Consider the following 18982-nt stretch of genomic DNA (forward strand, 5'->3'; position numbering starts at 1 on the left):
AGAAGGTTCTGGGAAGACAGACATTCCTTGTGTCACTCTCATAAATTTTCCCATTTGCTAGGCCCACTTCTAGAACACGACTGATAGAATTGTGGGAACATTTGTAAAAGATGAATAAAACAGAGAAACTGGCCGAGGTGAGGTAGGAGATTTGCTCAATTAAGTTTTAAAAAATCATCAGGAATTAGGGTAGTACGTGAAAATGTTTTGGGAAAACTTTGAGATAAAAAATTCATAATTTGGGGCACCTGAGTGGCTCAGTTGTTGGCCATCTGCCTTCAGCTTGGGTCATGGTCCCAAGGTCTTGGGATCGAGCCCCGCATCAGGCTTCCTGCTGGGCGGGAGGCCTGCTTCTCCCTCTCCCACTTCCCCTGCTTGTGTTCCCTCTCTCACTGTGTCTCTGTCAAATACATAAATAATATCTTTTTTTAAAAATTTCAAAAATTCATAATTTAAATTTACCTACTGGTCTCCCCTTCTCATTATATCTCTGGAGAAAAATAAGAGAATGACTTCCCGGAGTCCTTTGAAGATAGAAAACAGTGCTTTCCTGACTTTTTGCTAGAGCATATCTTATATTTGCTTTACCATATGAGCCATATATAGGCTGCTGTTAGCAGTGTTGATTTGTAACCTCTAAATGGCTCCCAAGCTGATGGATATACAAGCAAGTAGGGATTTAGGGAAAGGCAGCAGCAGCTTATTATTAATGCTCTGCGCTGAAAAGCTCTGGCTTGCTGTTGATAAACACAAGAGCTCTGGAGGGAGATGATAGCTCATTCTGGAAGCTAATATTAGAAATGGTAACAGTACTGAGGCCAAGCCAGTGAGCTTCCCATTCAGCTTGGCAATGACATTGCACACAGCCTTGGCAGGACTAGGGATTCAGGAGTAATGATCATGGACATTACATGACAGCATGCCAGAAGGGCCATTATGATCCTCACCCATGATCATCACAGAACCATCACGATCCATGAGCAGTGATAGCATGGACCATGGCCTTGGGCTCCTCTACATTGCCAAGGTCGTCATGGATAACCTCGGCCAGGAGGGTCGAGCACTAGGTCTGTACATGGTATTGCTGACAGTCTTCAAGCAGTTGTCCTTGTCACAGTTATCTCCTTTTCTGAGCATTGTGATATCAACACGGGGGTTCAGGATGATAATCCTTTGTCTTCACCTTTCAAGTGAGCACCTGCCTTGCGTAAGATGGTAAAGATAGCAGTGGCCTCTATGAGGTATTTAGCACATCAGCCCATTTGATGTTGGTGGGATCTTGCTTCTGGAAAATGGGGATGGAATTCCTGCTGTCAGGTTCCCATTCTCAGCCCTGATGTTGCCTTGCACCTGCTAAGGGTAGAATCACTTACTAACATGTAGCCCATGTTATCAAGGTCAAGGAAGGGAATCACTAATGGCCACAATGGCCACTTTGGAAGCGGGCTGGTGACAAGGCACCCGATACAGGCAAATCCCCTTAATCCAACTTTTACCATCGTGACAAGGATGTGGCCAGCACGGCATAAAAAGGTGAAGCTTCTGGAGCACCTGGATGGCTCAGTAGGTTGAGAGGCTGACTCTTGATTAGGCTCAGGTCAAGATCTCAGGGTCCTGGGATTGAGCCCTCAGGGCCCATGCTTGGGGTCAGGGAGTGGGGGAGAGTCTGCTTGAGGATTTTTCTCCCTCTCCCTCTGCCCCACTTCTGCTCATGCTCGCTCACTCTCTCTCCCTCTCTCTCTCTAAAATAAATAAATCTAAAAAAAAAAAAAAAAAGAAGGTGAAACTTCTATTGAGTGGGGAAGAACTGAGAGTTGTGTGAATTTTAAACATGAAAAAGGAAGTAATGCATTTTAGGCCAAGTCCAGGTAGCAAGGTGGAGTACAAAGGGTTATGATTTGTTCAAATCTATTTGGTTCCTGAGTTCCAGATGGCAAGTGACATGAGGTTTGATAGCAAGAAATTTATCCACATGTTTACCTCCGTCTCTTCCAGCTTCAGGTTTCAGAAAACAAGAATTTGGCTAGTGATGGATACATGCATATTTACTGCTTGTTTGCTTGCTTGTATGCTGCGTGCGTTCAGGACCTAGGCTTGTTGCAGGGGCCAGGGAGGCTGGGTGGCTCAGTCGATTCAGTGTCCGACTCTTGATTTTGGTTCAGGTCATGATCTCAGGATCATGGGATCAAGCCCTGCATCCATCTGGCTCCACACTCAGTGGGGAGTCTGCTTGTCCCTCTCCTTCTGGTCCTCCCCCTGCTTGCACACATGCATGCTCTCTCTCTCTCTTTCTCTCTCTTTTTCTCTCTCTCTCTTGTTCTCAATTAAAAAAAAAAAGCATAGCCTAATCTAGAGGTAATCATATGAAAATTAGTGGCGATCGGCAACCTCATAATTATGTAACTGTGATTCCCAGAGTGCCTAGTACGTCAGAAGGGGAGGTTTGTTTGTTTGTTTGTTTTTTAAATATGTATATCTGAGTTCTACTTATGTTGTAAAATATAACCAACAATCAGGTTGATTTCACAAATGTTTTATTAGAAATGAGTAAGCCACTCTGAAGACCAGTATTTAATAACATGAGACGTCCATGAATACAGCAAAATCTAGAAGGTGGTGTGTAACTGACTGTCGTTTAGAAAATGCTAATGAGAGTTTGACCTGGGGGGGACCCCAAACCTAGCTGGGTAGGAGGGCCACAGAAAGGGTCACAACAGAGGTCCAGACAAATTCCAGTTAAAACAATGCCAACTCAATCATGAAAATACTAAGAAGCTAGTCATTCAGGCTGTCCTTGCCCCACAGAGACCAAGGATGATGCTTGGCTGATTGGTAAAGCTGATCGCCAAAGAATTCTTTTAGGCTCTTGGTTTTGATTGCTTGGGGTGATTTTCCTGAATTTGTTGGGTTTCCACCCCGTGGGAAAGTCCCTTTGCAGGCTTTACTGTTTCTGATGCAGGCAAGAGCAGGAAGAGTCTGGGCTTAGTCGTCAGTCAGCCACAACTGAAGGTGGAGTTTCCTTCCAGCTTAAATTCTAAGAATTTTTTTCTTCTTCTTTTGCTATAGCCTAGGCTGCCTGGCTGGGTTACACGCACAGCATTTTAGTGCATGCTTGAAGATGCAAGTAGTTTGTGGTTTTAATCAGATGAGAAAGTTGAACATGGTGAGGGACTAACATCTATTGCATTTTTGCTTTCAGGGTCTATAAAAATAAAGGTTTTGATCTTTCAACATTATTTTGCAGTTTGTTTTTCTATAGTCAGCAGGGCCGACAATGAAAATACTTAAAAATGTGAGGGAGGAGTCTCATAAAAAGGAATTTTCTTTGCCATGGTTGCATTGTTATCTGAAGGGAATTTTTATTTTGTATTTTTATTTGTATGAAAAACTCAAATAGTGTACAAGGTAGCCACCCCAGACCTCAGTTCTACCCCAGCCTGTGATTCTGTTTCCCACACACCTACATGCATTTATATGTAAACACATTTTTAAAAAAATACAAATAGGATCAATATGTACTCTTGCAGACTCTGGCTTTTTTTCACTTAACTGTCTATTTCATAATGCTTTTTGAACTGTGGCATAATTTATTTAACCAGTGGTCTGTCATGGATATTTAGTTTCCAGGTTTTTGTGATTCACTTGTTGAAGGAGTGTGGGTTTATGCATGATTTTAGCTTTTGTATGTGCTCTATAATTATTAGAACTGAAGACACCCATTCTGTCAGTGGGTGCCATTTTGGAGGTGACATCTCTCCAGTAGTGCTTAAAGGATGCTGTGGTCCCAGCCTTCTGCTGGATGGTTCATTGGTGGAATGGTACAGCTATGAATTTGGTAATTTTGTCAGCGGTGCCATCATAATCTCTTAGTCCCAGGGTAGTCAAGTGACCTCTATTGTGTGCTACATGCGTGTAACGGGTTAGGATCATGGAATTTGGGCTCCTAAAGAAAGATATCTGTTTGAATATGTTAATCGTCAGATGCTTAGTGGTGGAATAGGGTGAGAAGACCATAAGATTTGGAATCAGAAAACAAAATTCAAGTCCAGCTCCACTACACAGATTATGTTATCTTTAGTGAGACATTCACCGTCTCAGTTTCCCCATCTGTAAAGTAGGAATGATAAGAATATTAAATAAGATCTCTGAAAACGCACTCTAAAAAAAAAAAATCACTGTACAAATATTAGGTTATTACTGAACCCAGCTCCTTCTTAATAATGAAAAGGAGGCTCAGTTGGTTGTAAGTAATTTTTCTAAAGGTGTTCATATGTCTATGACTTAGTTACTAATCTTTGTGCCTTTAATATGTCTTCAAAAAGTTCAGAAGCAGATCTGAGCCTGAAAAAAAATGGAGCATTAGGAAGAACCAGCAAATGTTGTAACTTAATTATTTTATTTTTCTCACCTGTCATTTATGCTTTAGTTATTATATCTCCGTTTCCAAGGGACCTTGAATATGTAAAGACCAGTTTTCTGTCAGTCTTCAGTGATTTATGGTGTTTGCTCTGTAATTTCTTTGTTTTGGTGCTTCAGGCATGGAATGAAATCTTATTAGTTTGAAATTACAGTTGCTTCTCTCAGTGACTCACCATCCCACCCCACCCCCACTACACACACACACACACACACACACACACACACACACACACACACACACACACGGCACACACTGGAAATGAGCTTATAAAATAAAGCCATGCCACAAGTACAAGACGACATTCACTAGCTGAAAACAACTCATGCTGGCTGGTAGGCAGGGGCTTCTAGAATGTTCTGAAATAACCATAACAAAGAGCTGTTTAAAGCTGCCACAGAGACCCCCACCCCACCCCCATCCCTGCATCTTCCAGGGAGAAGGGAGGACAGTACCCAGGGTCAACAGGAACACAGCCCAGTGCGGCCAGCCTCTTGTAAAAAGTGTTGATCTGGAAAGCTTCCGCAGCTAAATGCTTTAAAGTAAGTCCCCTACTCCTACTTTGGAGTAGGTGGGTTTTCAGCAGCCTTCTGTGTGGCCTTGGTAGTCACCCCCTGGCTGCCCTGCAGTACCCGGTTTGGGCAGAGCTGGGCGGGGCTCCTGAAGCAAAGATATTAGTAATCCCCCTAGGGCTTCTCTAGAATCGGTACTGGAAGGCGTTGTCAGTAACACTTTGCAGCAAAGGACTTCAAGGACACAGAGAAGAGGTGTTTCAAGGACCCATTTTGATGTCTAGTTTCTCTCTTTTCAAAATGTTTTGAAATTCACATATCATGATAGGCACTTTTTAAAGGAATGTAATTCAGTGGTTTCTAGTGTATTCATGAAGTTGTGCAATCCTTACCCCGATCTACTTTCAAAACAGTTTCATCTTCCCTAAAAGAAGCCTCCTATCCCCACTCCCCTCCCCTCTAGCCCCAGACAGCCACTGATCTAATTTGTCTCTACGGACTTGCCTATGCTGAACATTTCACATACATGGAATAATACAGTATTTGTGCTTTTCTCATCTGGCTGCTTTCACTTAGCATAATCTTTTCAAGGTCCGTCCACATTATAGACTGTTTCTGTACTTCATTGCTTTTTATGAACACATAATATTCCATTGTAAGGATATACCCCATTTTGTTTCTCCATTCATCAGTGGATGGATGTTTAGGTTGTTTGTTTAAATTTCGTGGCTATTGTGAAGGATGATGATAAGACCATTCATGGGCAAGTCTCTATGAGGACATAGGTTTTCAGTTCTCTTGGGTACATAACTAGAAGTGGAATGATTGGGTGTCTGGTCTTTCTTCATCCAAATCATCAGATCAGTAATGAGAAGCAGAGGAATGAGCTTAATTTGGTTGGACAAGATGGGTATGTATGGCCAGAGAAACTGTGGTCTTTGGATTACATGTTAGTGTTCTCTCGTCTCCAGCAGTTAAACAATGATATAACTCAATTCCTGACTTCTTAAAAATAAATCTGTGGATAGGTGAGCTATAAATCCCAGTGACTCACAATGTCTCTGCCCCATGAGACCTAAGGAACACAGTTTTTGTTATTGTAATTTTATGTTACTGTGAGCTATGGGTATAGGAGGAAGGAGGAAAGATGTTAAAGTTTATCAAAGTGTGCTTCTGGACGGAGGATGGTTGGGGGAACGTAAGAATTTAGCTTTTATTATAACAACAGTGGAGCCTTTACACCATGGGGATGGGGATGCTTCCAGAGGAGGAGGACAGATGGGGGAGCTGATAATCTCATTGTATAAAAAAGAATGATTAACTGCCTTACTAGTAATAATGTTCTTGCAAGGATCCTCTATTTTCAAAACTATCTGAGTTTTATTTAACTAGTGTGAAGAGTAAAATCTTGTTAATGTGAGATGTGTTAGACACAGTGGAGTTGTCAGTGGAATTGTAATAACACGAAAGGACAACCACACAAAGAGAGCATGCACTGTTTTCTCTGAGTGCCCCAGATGAGCCCAGATATTAAGATTAGACGCCAAGCTGCAAGTCCTTCCATGCAGGCAAGACGTATTTTATGTTGACAGAAATGGTTTCCTAGAAAAAGCCTTTTGTCTGCTTGGGATCAACAGTAGCCTATCCAGAAAACTAGATTTTATCCCCTCACCTATACATTTCCTTTCTCTTGTAATCAGGGCAGAAGTATTAAAAAAGAAAAAAAGACTAATTCCTTGTCACCAAATGCCACAGGGCCCCAGCACCGTACGGGGGACCCAGACAGCTTTCTAAGGCGTTAATGATCTATAATTACTTCCTGCCTTGCTGTGTCTCATGGATTTTTCCTTCACATATAGGTTTTTGGGGCCTCAGCCCAAAGGAACATGATGGATGATGAAACTTAATTTGGTCCCTTTAGGTAGGAGGACCCTTCAACAATACAGAGTGAAACCTTCCATTTAGGGCCAGCCATGTCAAGTTAATCATTATACTCTTGAACTGCAAACTAAATGGAGAAATAGTTCTCTTCTGCCATAGTACTCTTTTTTTTTTTTTTTTTTAAAGATTTATTTATTGTAGAGAGCATGTGGTCGGGGCTGGGGCTGCCAAGGGGCAGGAAGAGAAGGAGAGGGAGAAAGAATCCTCGAGCAGAGTCCCCTTTGGCTGGGGAGCCCCTCAGGGCTCCATCCCAAGTAACTGAGATCATGACCTGAGCCAAAAATTAAGAGCCAGCTGCCCAACTGACTGAGCCATCCAGGCACCCCTGCCATAGTGCTCTTTTTAATAGATTTGATTTTTTAGAGCACTTTTAGGCTCATAGCAAAATTGAATGAAACATATAGAGAGTTGTCATATAGTCCTTGCCCTCAGCCAAGCACAGCCTTCCCCATTATGATCATCGCCCCCTCAGACCAGTACATTTGTTAGAATTGAGGAGCTTACACTGACATGTGATATTCCCACAAAGTCCATAGTCTACAACTCACTGTTGATGTTGAATATTCCGTGGGTTTGGACAAATGTCTAATGACTTCCATGCACCATTACAGTACCATACAGAGTAGTCTTATTGCCCTAAAAATCTCCTGGGCTCTCCCTAGTCCTCTTCCGTCCCCTCCAGTATCTGCCAACCCTTGATCTTTCTACTCCTCCAAAGTTTTGCCTTTTCCAGAATATCATATAGATGGAATCCTATAGTATGTCGCCTTTTCAGATTTTTTTTTCACTTAGTAGTATGGACTTAAGGTTCTTCCATGTCTTCTCATGGCTCGGAAACTCGCTTCTTTTAGCTCTAGTATTCCTTTGTCTGGGTATACCACAGTTTATTTATCCTTTCACCTACTGAAGGACATCTTGGTCGCATCTAACTTTCGGCACTTATACATAAAGCTGCTATGAACACTCATGTGCAGAGTTTTGTGTGGACATAAGTTTCAGTTCATCTGGATTAAATACCAAGGAGTGTGATTGCTGAATCTCACAGTAAGAGGTTGTTTCGTTTTGTCAGAAGCCCCCAAACTGTTCTCCAAAGTGGCTCTGCCATTTCGCATTCCCGCTGGCAAAGAATGAGCATTCCTGTTGCTCCCCCTCACCAGCCTTTAGCGTTCTTGGTGTTTTAGATTTGGGCTGTACTGGTAGATGTGTAATGATATTTCATTGATTTATTTTGTAATTCCCTAATGACGTGATGCTTATATCTGCAGTAAAGTTTTTATATATTAGACTTTATGATTCTGTCAGACCGAGCGGAGTTTTTTCTTTTTTCTTTATCTTTTTCTTCTTCTTTCTTTCTTTCTTTCTTTCTTTCTTTCTTTCTTTCCTTTTTTTTTTTTTTTAAGCAGGACAATGTTGTTTTATTGAAGTAAATGAAATGCAAGGAAGCTAAGCATACTTCCTGCTCATGTTTTGATTCATAGACTCCCTGAGAACAAAGATCTGGTCTATCTTGTTCTTCATGGTGATCCCCAGTCCAGCACAGTGCCTGGTCATTCATACACTATTTGCTGAATATAGTGGATTAAATGGTAGTCTTCAAAAAGATACGTTTGCATTCTAGTGTATGGGACCTGTGAATGCTATCTTTTTTAGAAAAAGAGTAGTGGGAGAGGTAGTTCAGTTAAGGATCTTGAGATGAGATTATCTTGGATATGTGAGTGGCCTTCAATCCAATGGTAAGTGCCCTTATGAGAAAAAGGCAGAGGGAGAGCTGAGATGGACGAAGAGCAGTAGACAGAAGGAAGAGGAAGAGGCAATGTGATCACAGGGGGTGCGGCCACCAGAAACTGGAAGAGACAAAGAAAGGACTCTACCCTAGAACCCCGGGGAGTGTGGCCCTGCTGACACCTTGATTACAGACATCTGGTCTCCAAGGTCTAGCCAACCACTAATCTCTCTTCTGTCTCACTGGATCTGCCTATTCTGGATATTTCTGGATATAAATGGAATCATTTGTATGTAGTCTTTTGTGTCTGTCTTCCTAAACTGAGCATAGTATTACCTCCTTTTATACCCTAAATGTATTGTAGTTGCTTTCTTTAAGTGATATTCATAGAAAACATGACTTACTTGCATAATTCCTAAAAATCTGCCTTGTCATAAGAGGGTGGCTTTTAAAATAAGCAAATTCTAGGCCTGTCCACGTAGGGTAGTAGGATCCTTGAACCTATAAACAGGGTCCCTGTGTGTCAGCTATGGTGGCGTGGACATAGGCATGTGGCATTAGAGTCTCAAATGTAACAAACAGCATTTCCAGTGGTGACCCGATTTCTCTAAATGGTGAGCAATTCTAGATACAGTTCCAATTAAATCAAACTTCAGTCTTTCTTTCATTTACTTGGTTTTTATGTTCTCAGAACCTTCATTGCATGTTCAAACCTTGCAAGAAAACATTTGGTGTTGACTTGTAACAGAGACTTAGGCCCTCCATTCAGAGGATTACAGATAGGTGTTCACCTACACGAATGGTGGAGTTCCTCAAGAGTCACGTTAGAAACAGAAAGCGATGTTCTAGAATGGTACCATCTTGTGCATTGAATGGCACACTGTGACCCGAACTTCTTTCTTCATGCTGGCAGTGCCCACCATCTTCGAGCTAACCAAGTGTGTCTCCAGGGAAACCATATGTTCTTTGTGAGGACCAGTGGTTTAGCTGTTCTGAACTTAAAGACTTCCACATACACAATCACCTCTGGGCTCCTAGTCCATTGATTTCTGAGGATTTTTCCCCCTCCTTTTTATTTAAATAATTTCTACTTGCCATTCTTCCAAGACTTATAAACCTATTCAACATTCTTCCAGTTTAAAACAAAAATTTCTTTTAATCTGTCTGCTGCCCCACTTTTGCTGACCTTGAACCCACCTTCATCTCTCACCTGGATTTTGCAATATGCTCTTACCTGGTCTCTTTTCATCTAGTCTTGATGTCTTTGCTCCCACTCTGTCCATGACCCCAGAGGACAGATCAGGTCTGCCTACACCTGTTCCCCAAACCACCAAGTGGACTGAAGCTCCAGATGGCCTTCCATATAGTGTCTCACAGCCAGGCCCACCCCACAAACACCTCTTCATTCTTGAGAAAACTTTCAAAATGTTGACATGTTGAAACCCAGTGTTCAATGGGATGGTATTAGGAGGTGGGGCCTTTGGGAGGTGTTTTGGTCATGAGGGTGTAGCCTTCACAAATAGGGTTAGTGCCCTTTTAAAAGGAACTCCAGAGAGCTCCCTCACTTCTTTTGCCACATGAGTAGCCAGTGAGAAGATGGCTGGCTGTGAGCCAGGAAGGAGGCCCCATGAGACCCCAAATTTGCTGGTGCCTTGATCTTGGACTTTTTCTCCTCCAGAATGTAAGAAATAAATTTCCATTATTTATAAGCCACCAGTCTATATTTGGTTGTTATGGCAACCCAAGCTATGATAGCCACATTTTAAGATGTGATTGACATACAGTAAATTGCATGTCTTCAACAGCTTTATCAAGGTATAATGCACACACCATACAGTTCACCCATTGAAAATTGTCCAATTCCGGGGTGTCTGGGTGGCTCAGTCAGTTATAAACATCTGCCTTTGGCTCAGGTCAGGATCCCGGGGTCCTGGGATCGAGCCCCACGTCACACTCCCTGCTCAGCAGAGAGCCTCCTTCTCCTTCTCACTCTCCCTCTGTGTGCTCTCTCGCTCTCTCTCTCTCTCAAATAAACAAATGAAAGTCTTTAAAAAAAAAAAAAGAACAAAAGAACATGAAAATGTCCAATTCCATAATTCTTAGTGTGTTCGCAAACATGACACATTTAAAAATGTCTGAGTCGGAATATTTGGCATACCCCTGGAGTCATCACAATTATTAAAAAAGATATCCATCACCCTAAAAGTATCCTCATGCCCATTTGTGATTTCTTTCCTCCTTTCCTGGCAACCATAGGTCTGTTTTCTGTGCCATAAGGTTAAACCACTTTCAAGAATTTTATAAAAACAGAATTATATAGTATATGCTTCTTTTTTCTTTGTTTTTGTTTCGGTTTCTTCATTATGCTTCTGCAGATATACATATGCAGAGAATTTGTTAGATAATTTTTTCAAAGCATATTTGCATTATGATGAGGTCTTCTTTTTATGCGATGGTTTCCTCCACTTAAGGATGGGAACTTAACACGGGCCTGAGCACATCATCACTTCACTCTAGTGAATACAAAGACAGTGACAGTACTTCCCAAGCCATGAGTGGTCCTCCTTTCCTATGACTTGAAGAATATAGCCCTATTTTCTGTTTAAAGAGAGCTGTCATTACCGTAATCGTTACTTGAAATTTATTGATCAGATACAATGTGATGCTGTGGTAATATTGTTGAAAGGAAATGAACAATTGTCCTAATTCTTAAAAGCATCCTTCAAACACAGAAGGCAAAATAGAAGTGAAGTCAGAGGGATTTGTGAACGTCAAGGAAATTTAAAACTGTGTCTGAAGACCTCCCTGGCTGTCTTCACCTAATGATTCTAAGGGTCCCTGTCTGAGGATTTTAAGAATTTTTGAGCAAACCAGAGTTAAGATGCCTGTAGTGTTTTATTTCAGCCGGTGAGTGGGGAAGGGGCAGGGTTGAGAAATCCACCTCAAGCAGCTTCTGAGACATTCCTGGTCGTCAGTGATAGCTGCGAGTTTTTCAACTCCACACATCATTGTCAGTCTGATGTGGTTTTTACAGGTTCACAGGAGGGAGGCGGAAACATAAAAGAGTGAGTTGGTTTCCAGGACAGTAGTTCCTGGTAATAAGGGGATGGTAAAGAGGTTGGATTTCAAAGTCAGATTAGAAATCACAGCTATGGAATTCAGTGATTGTCACTGAGGCTTTAAAGCCTGTGGATCTGGCCTGCTGTGCACAGACGGTGGCTCTTGGTTTCTTAACCTGAGCAAAATGGCAGCAGAGCACAAAACAGCAGTAGCGCCTTCTGGGGAATGTGTGTATGCTGGACTAATGCTCTGAATTAAATGAGTTAAAAGAAAGGAAGAGAATGTGGAAACCCCAAAGCACTCTGGCTGACTAATGAAAGTTATTTTGAAATAGTCCTTCATCGTGGGTTTTGTTCCAAAGCGAGGTAACTCCATCCATCATGAGCTAAATAAAGCCCTCGTAAAATCAATAGAGTCGCGGAAAGATGATGGGAAGGTTTATGATTAAAGTCCATGACAAGGGGCCTGGGCAAGGACACAGGGTCAAACAGGGCTCCTCAAATTCTCGTGCACCCATGAACCATCTAGGAGTCTTGTGACCAGGGGTTCTAACTCGGTCTGTCCAGGAGGCTGGGGACTGAGATTCTGCCTTTGAAACCAGCATCCAGGTGGCACACACGCTGCTGGTCCTCAGACCACACTTGGAGCTGCGAAGGCAGATGTGAGGAAATGAGTGCTCTTCCCTCCTTATCACTGATCCTGAAATCATCCTGTAAAGTTCCCTGACAGAATGAGGTGTGGTTATATTCCTGTTCCTCTCTGAAGGGCAGAGAAGCCAAATTCTGATTTCTATCTTGTGCTTTAAGAAAAAGAAAGGGGGGCAGTCTTTTTGTTCATGCCATCATGAAACATCATTTGAAAAATAACTGTAGCGTGAGTTTTCTGTATTGTAGGGTTGAAAATACTCATGCCGTGTATTTTACTGATGCCTCTGATGACTGAAAGAAATTAAATTGTATCCAGTATGTTACCTACCTGCATCAGGAATTCACAACTTTTTAAAGCAGAAGTTCTGTGAGAACAGTCACTTTTCTGGTTAAAACTTAAAAATGAAGGCTGTCTGATTTGAAAACTGTCCTGGGTTTTGGGGTGTTGCCATGGTACCGTCAGCCACAGATTTTGCAGCAAAACTCCCTGGTTTCTTCACGCACTCTGAGGGTCTCACTTGTTTGGTTGGACTCACCCTGGTCCTTTGGTTTTTCAGCTGGTGATGTACATCGGCCAGGTGGCCAAGGACATCTTGAAGTGGCCCCGCCCCCTCTCCCCTCCGGTGGTGAAGCTGGAGAAGAGGGTGATTGATGAGTACGGAATGCCGTCCACCCACGCCATGGCAGCCACCGTCATATCCTTCACCCTCCTCCTCTCCACTATGGACAGATACCAGGTGAGGCCGCCTGACTCCTCTCCCGCCCCACCCCCATGTAACCTCATCCATGTAGGGAGGCAGCAAAGAGAGGTTTTACCTCAGAATTTTCTTTTTTGAGGGACTTTGAGGCTTACGAAATGAAGACTATGGGGGATCGAAATGTATTGAGCCATCAGTGACAATTTCTTCATAGAGAAAGTGACATATGGCTTAGCGTCCAAATGAGGCCGTGCTTTATAGTGAAAGTGATACCCCGGTGACAACACCCCCACAGTGCGACAACATGGACAGTCCTGGGATCCAGGTATGGAGTCTCCCCAGAATTGCACCGTCACTCTGAGCTGCCCGACTAGACAGCACGCCATCCATTCTCTCCTCTTCTGTTTGCAGCAGACGCGAGGAGCTGATGATCCTCGTAAATAATCCTCCCGGGCTGAGATGATTCCCCAGATAAATCCTCCTGCTAGACTCCCCAGGGCCTGGGGCAGGAAAGAGTGTGTCCCAGATTGACTCCCAAGGATGCCTCTGCCCCTGGTTGGGGCTCAACCACTAGAAACAATGGCTCCGTGTTTTCTAGAGGACTCCCTGACAGCAGATTGATAAATGTTGCAAATAGAAGAATTTCACTTAATTAATATCTGCTTAGATGCCAGTTACAGTCAGACTTTTTAAAAGTTACTTCGCACAGCACTGAGGTTTTGTTTCACTTGTCTGACAAATTTTGCTCCAAGTGAGTTTCATTTCGTAAGTGTTACCCTTTACTCTCTGAACAATTTAGACTTCAACCTAGCTGTCTTGTATGTAAATGACAGTAGTGTTTCGCCTCATCCCTTTACCCTCGAAACACGGATATTCTGTGCTCCAGGTGGTGCAGAACTAGGGGACAAGGACAAGATTAGGGTTGGGTCCTGGCTCTCCCTCTGTAGTCTTATGCCTGCTCACCTGGTGGGGGGGGGGATAGGGTCAGACCTCAGTTTCCTGGATGAGAATGGGACAAGTCTAAGGAATACGCCCAACTAGGTATAATCTTCTATCGTAACTTACTTACATGTCTTGCAAGGATTAGATATGTCCGAGATCTCCAGCACTGTCTGAGTTCAGTTAATGCAGACTTCTGAGCTATGTCATAGGGGGTATCTGCCCCAGAAGGACATGGGGGGCCCAGGGCAGGTCCCCTTGGGCTGCTCTCAGCATCCAGAGAGGCCTCATGCAGGAAAAAAGCCCCAAGTAGCAGCTGACTGCAAGAACACAGCAACAACACCGTTTATAGACTTATTTCAAGGCCGCCTGGTCCTTCTCAAAAAACTCTTTTCAGCTCATATGATGCAGCAGTTTTCAGACGTCTCTCCTATTCAATTTTTAATGATAAATATATTTAGCTTTTGTGGTTATTTGCTGTAAACAGTCCTAAATATGGTTTATTTATATGACTGTGTGTTCAGGCAAATGCCCCAACTCTAATTTCTGAATGCATTCACTCATTCATTTTTAACACTTTTTCTTAAATTAAATTCTGAGACCCAGTTAACGATAAATGTTAAGAGAAGACCTACGACCATGTGTGACTTTTCTTCCATCTTGCATCAGAAAGAACGTGCTGGGCTTGGATTCAGAAGAGGTGGCTTCTGGTTCTTACTCTTCCGTTCTACGAGCTGTGTGACCTTGGGCAGATCATTTGACCTCTCTGGAGCCAGCTGCTGCTTTGAGGATCAAATGGGATGATGGGTGGGAAAGCGTCTTTGTGCTTAAGTTTAACAGTAACTGTCAAGGTTAAGGGTTTCCTCGGTTGTGGAATGGAGCTAATAATAGAACCCACTTCATAGGGTTGTGTGAAGAAGGGAGGAGCGTGGGGCTCTAGAGTGCTTCCCATAATGCAGACAGCTCTCTGTCGCCTTTATTCTCTTCACCATGGGACAGCACAGGTGTTCAAGCTTGAAGCACATTGTTTACGTCTCTGTGTCTTCATTTATAAGCAGGATATCCCTATAGGACTCAGCAGTAGCCTGAGTCCTCTGGCTGCTGTTGTTACCCACCAGCAAACGTTGAGTTGTAGTAGAGTCTGGATTTCTGCCTCAACATCTGTATGGAAAGGTGCCCGTTCTTAGCCTGGGCTGGGCTTCCTTGGGAAGCTTTACTCACCCAGCCCTCGATGGGGAAGCTGTCAGTTGCACTTCCGGGTGATGGGACTGTCCCTCTACCTTGCCCCTCGCTCCATACTGTACCCTTCATGCATGTTATGCTAAGAATAGTCTGAAATAAAGAATGATTTATTTCACGAAAACTGTCAGCACCATGTCTGTGGTCATGAGACCTAATGCCAAGTCCTAACTGTGTCTGATTTGTAGGTTTATATGGTGAGAAGCTTCCTCCCAGAGCCATGGCTGTGGACGTCTTCCCCTTCTCTTTGCTCTTTTTCCCACTTTTCAAATGGTTTGAGACCCTGAGACTGCTGGTCTAGGGAAACTGAGGTTGAGACTAGCAGTCACTGGGTGGGAAACTTTTCCTCCCACAGCATCAAACTGTGCAAGCGTGACCTCATGGCCTTGCTTTCCCTTCTCCCCCGACAGTATCCCTTTGCTCTGGGACTGCTGATGGCTGTGGTGTTTTCCACCTTGGTGTGTCTCAGCAGACTCTACACCGGGATGCACACGGTGCTGGTAAGTCCTGCTGTCAGGCCTTCGGGTGACTGTCCCTATGACACTGTGGCCCCTGTTTCAGTGTGTTCTTCATGCTGTATTACTTCTGAAGCTGTTTGTGTGTGTCATTATATTTCCCTTCAGGCCATTGAGGTAAGTCATTATTATTTTGTGGCCTAATTACAATAATGAATCATTAAGATGATATCAAGGAGGCTGAGCTGGCCTAGACCCTCATGACTTGGAAGATCGGCTAGAATGGCAACAGTGACCCAGTCATTTAGGTTCATGTGGGTTTACTGATGAAGCAGAAACAGTGCAGGTAAAACACCCAGGGTCAAGGAGGCAGGTGGGTGGATAGGGTTCCCCACTGAGACCCTCAGGCCTGGATTTTTAAAGATCTCGCTGACCTTTCAGGGAAGGAGTCCTGTTGTGTCAGAAGAGCCCAGAATCATGGGCTCGCTTCCTTCCATACTGTTCTGGGCCGGAGGTGGTGGGGGGCACAGACAGACCCGCCTGCACGTAAAGGTTCAGCTACCCGTTTACCGAACTCTGATTTCCAGGGCTGCTCTGGTTAGCACAGTTAACATTACCTCAGAGCTCAACTTCTGGTGTGTCAGCCAGCTGCCGTGACGTTCCAGCGCACAAGGCTGCCCGTGGTCTACCACAAGGCCGTACTCCTCATCATAACTGGCCTAAGAAACATCTCTAAAGAGGAACGGGCCCTTGCTAATTGTGTTACTCTCCATACGAAGCTCAAAAACTGTGTTAGCAACAGACCCGGGAAGGAAAGGCCACCCTCTTGTTTCTCCTCCTGGTGTTGGCGGTCCCAAGAGGGGCGGCGGGGCGGCCTGGAAGGGCAGAAGCAGCAGAGGCGAACACAGGCAGCACAAGAGCTCGTCGAAATGAGCAGGGGCAGAAGCCTGGGAGGAAGTAAGCCCAGAGGAAACAAGCTTATGGCTGCACAAGACTCAGAGAGAGACATCTTGCTTCCCTCATGAAAACACACAGCCTAACTCAAGGAAAAGCAAGGAGGAGCTGGGAGCCAGTCGAGTCAGGGCTGGGAAGGTGCGGGAAGTGAGACACGAAATGGAAGGTGTGCCAGAGAGCTCCATGACCCGGGGAAGCAATTTAATGTAGTACTTACAGGGGCGCCTGGGTGGCCCGGTGGGTTAAGGCGCTGCCTTCGGCTCAGGTCATGCTCTCAGGGTCCTGGGATCGAGTCCCGCATCGGGCTCTCTGCTCGGCAGGGAGCCTGCTTCCCTCTCTCTCTCTCTCTGCCTGCCTCTCCGTCTACTTGTGATTTCTCTCTGTCAAATAAATTTTTAAAAAAAAAAAATTTTTTTTTAAATGTAGTACTTACAAAAATCAAAATGAACGCGAAAAGTTTCTACGATAAACAAAACATCTGGGGCGCCTGGGTGGCTCCATCGGTTAAAACGGCTGCCTTCCACTCACGTCATGATCCCAGGGTCGTGGGATCGAGCCCCACGTCGGGTTCCCTGTTCATCGGGGAATTTGCTTCTCCCTCTGCCTCCTGCTCTGCTTGCTTGCACTCTCTCTCTTTCCCTCTGTCAAATAAATAAATAAAATCTTTTAAAAAGAAAAATCCACATTTTCAATGAAGACCAGCTCTGCCCCCAAATTCACTGCTTCTCTTGCCCCATCCTCACCGTGGCCTGACCAGATCTAGAAGACACTGCAGAAGCAGCTAGGGGCCTCCTCCTCCTCCTCGTCTCCCTCCCAAGCCGCGTCCTTGCTGTCCGGGTCCCGTCACGCGGCGCATCTGGCTTCTGAGCCCACAGGGGAACAGAGAGGAGAGCATTCTCGATTTGCCACACTCCTGCTTCGCATTAGAAAGAGGTTCTCTCCAAATACGTCCGCAGACTTAAAAATGGAACCAGGCAGAAGTCTCGCGGGTGCTCTGGCATTTCTTTTATCTGGGGCTACTTTTTTAATTTCCATAGGCTGTAATAAAAAAAAAAAAAAAAAGGATTGTGAGAATTCAGGCCGACATGAAAAGCGGTGTAAACACACGGACGTGGGGCTGCAGACGTGAGTAGAGAGCACGGAAAACCCACCTCAAGGAAAAACACAGCGTCGTGTCCGTTTTTCTTTTTCAAGTGGGTTACGGGGCTAGAGAAGCCGGCATTTGTGGGGAAGATTACTTAAGCATCTCATTCAGCTGCAAGGAATGGGCACAGCTGCTCCTTTCGGAACATCTGTCCCAGAAGAAACCCACACCCCACCTTGGGCCCCCACCACCCCCTGGGGCTCCTTCCACATGGGCATCTTTATTTTATAAAGGTCTGAGACCCTGACTCAGGCCCAGGCCCGAGTGGGGCCAGATGCATGGCCGAGGGTTTGATGGCACATCATTTCTAGTAGCAGAAGGGGGGCAGTTGACTTTGATAGGGGGATCCAGTTGAACGAGGGATTGGAAGTCTTCTTCCTTCAACAGCAACTCAGTCGTTTCCTGTGGGGTACCCGGGTGGGAGTCGGTCACTGAGATGTGGAAGTAAACAAAACCTGCCTCGCCCTTCTGGGCGTCTGAGCGTGGATGCTGACAGATGTGGGAGCTGCTGATTATGGGCTCTGCTGAGTACTGTAATTAGCAGGGAGCAGCTGCATCGGGCCGACGAAGGTGGCAGGCCTCTCACCCAGACCCCTTGCGGTCGCCAGGGACTGCCACGCACTAATGGTCCTCAACCCTGACTGCATATTCCACATCCCATGGAAAGCTTTTTAAAAATATCCCTGGGGGCATCTGGACACCCAGGTTCATACCAGCAGCATTATTCACAGTAGCTGAGGAGTGGAAATGACACACACATACATACACACACATGCACACACGCCTATATGGTAAGCATTGGTATTTGTTCAGAACTCAGGAGATTTCAGCGCACAGCCAGGGTGGAGAGCCGAGATTAGACTAATTATCCTTTAGGACCGGCCACAAGCCTGCGCCTGAACCGAACTGAAGCAGGAAGGTGAAAAGCAGGTGGAGACGGATGCCATGTAGACACCCACCACGTCCGTAATGTGAGCTCCTCTAATCGCACACAGCTGGGACAGGACACTCACAGCGGGGACGTCATGCCCTCCTCTGGGGCTGCCTGCTTTATGTAAATGGTTGCCCATGAAGCGGAAGCAGTTCAAGGAGTACAGAAATTTACTTAGCTCCCCCTTCAGGAAATTACACCTTGTCAGAGGTGATTGGTTTGCTCTCTGATGTCAAGGCTTTGGGGACAGGCCCCAGTTGACTCCTGGACAGGCCTGAACGAAGTCTGAAGAGGCAGAGAACCCACACACGGTGTCACTGTC

General features: G+C 44.7%; 1 protein-coding gene across 6 annotated transcripts in view; it reads left to right on the forward strand.

Moving 5' to 3' along the window:
• The window catches only part of SGPP2 (sphingosine-1-phosphate phosphatase 2), a 105466-nt gene that overhangs the window by 65908 nt on the left and 20576 nt on the right, over window positions 1–18982 (forward strand). The window contains exons 1-3 of one of the 6 annotated variants that reach the window (XM_032354956.1): window positions 985–1067; window positions 12858–13037; window positions 15587–15676. In XM_032354956.1, the coding sequence (XP_032210847.1) occupies window positions 12864–13037; window positions 15587–15676 (264 nt within the window). In that variant the 5' untranslated portion in view covers window positions 985–1067; window positions 12858–12863. Of the gene's footprint in view, window positions 1–984; window positions 1068–1132; window positions 1242–3980; window positions 4002–4827; window positions 4960–5657; window positions 5840–12857; window positions 13038–15586; window positions 15677–18982 lie in introns of those variants that run through there. The other 5 variants (XM_032354954.1, XM_032354957.1, XM_032354955.1 and 2 more) reach the window with 5 other exon arrangements.

Source organism: Mustela erminea, chromosome 8 (genome assembly GCF_009829155.1).
Source record: "Mustela erminea isolate mMusErm1 chromosome 8, mMusErm1.Pri, whole genome shotgun sequence".
NCBI classification, from domain to species: Eukaryota; Metazoa; Chordata; class Mammalia; order Carnivora; family Mustelidae; genus Mustela; species Mustela erminea.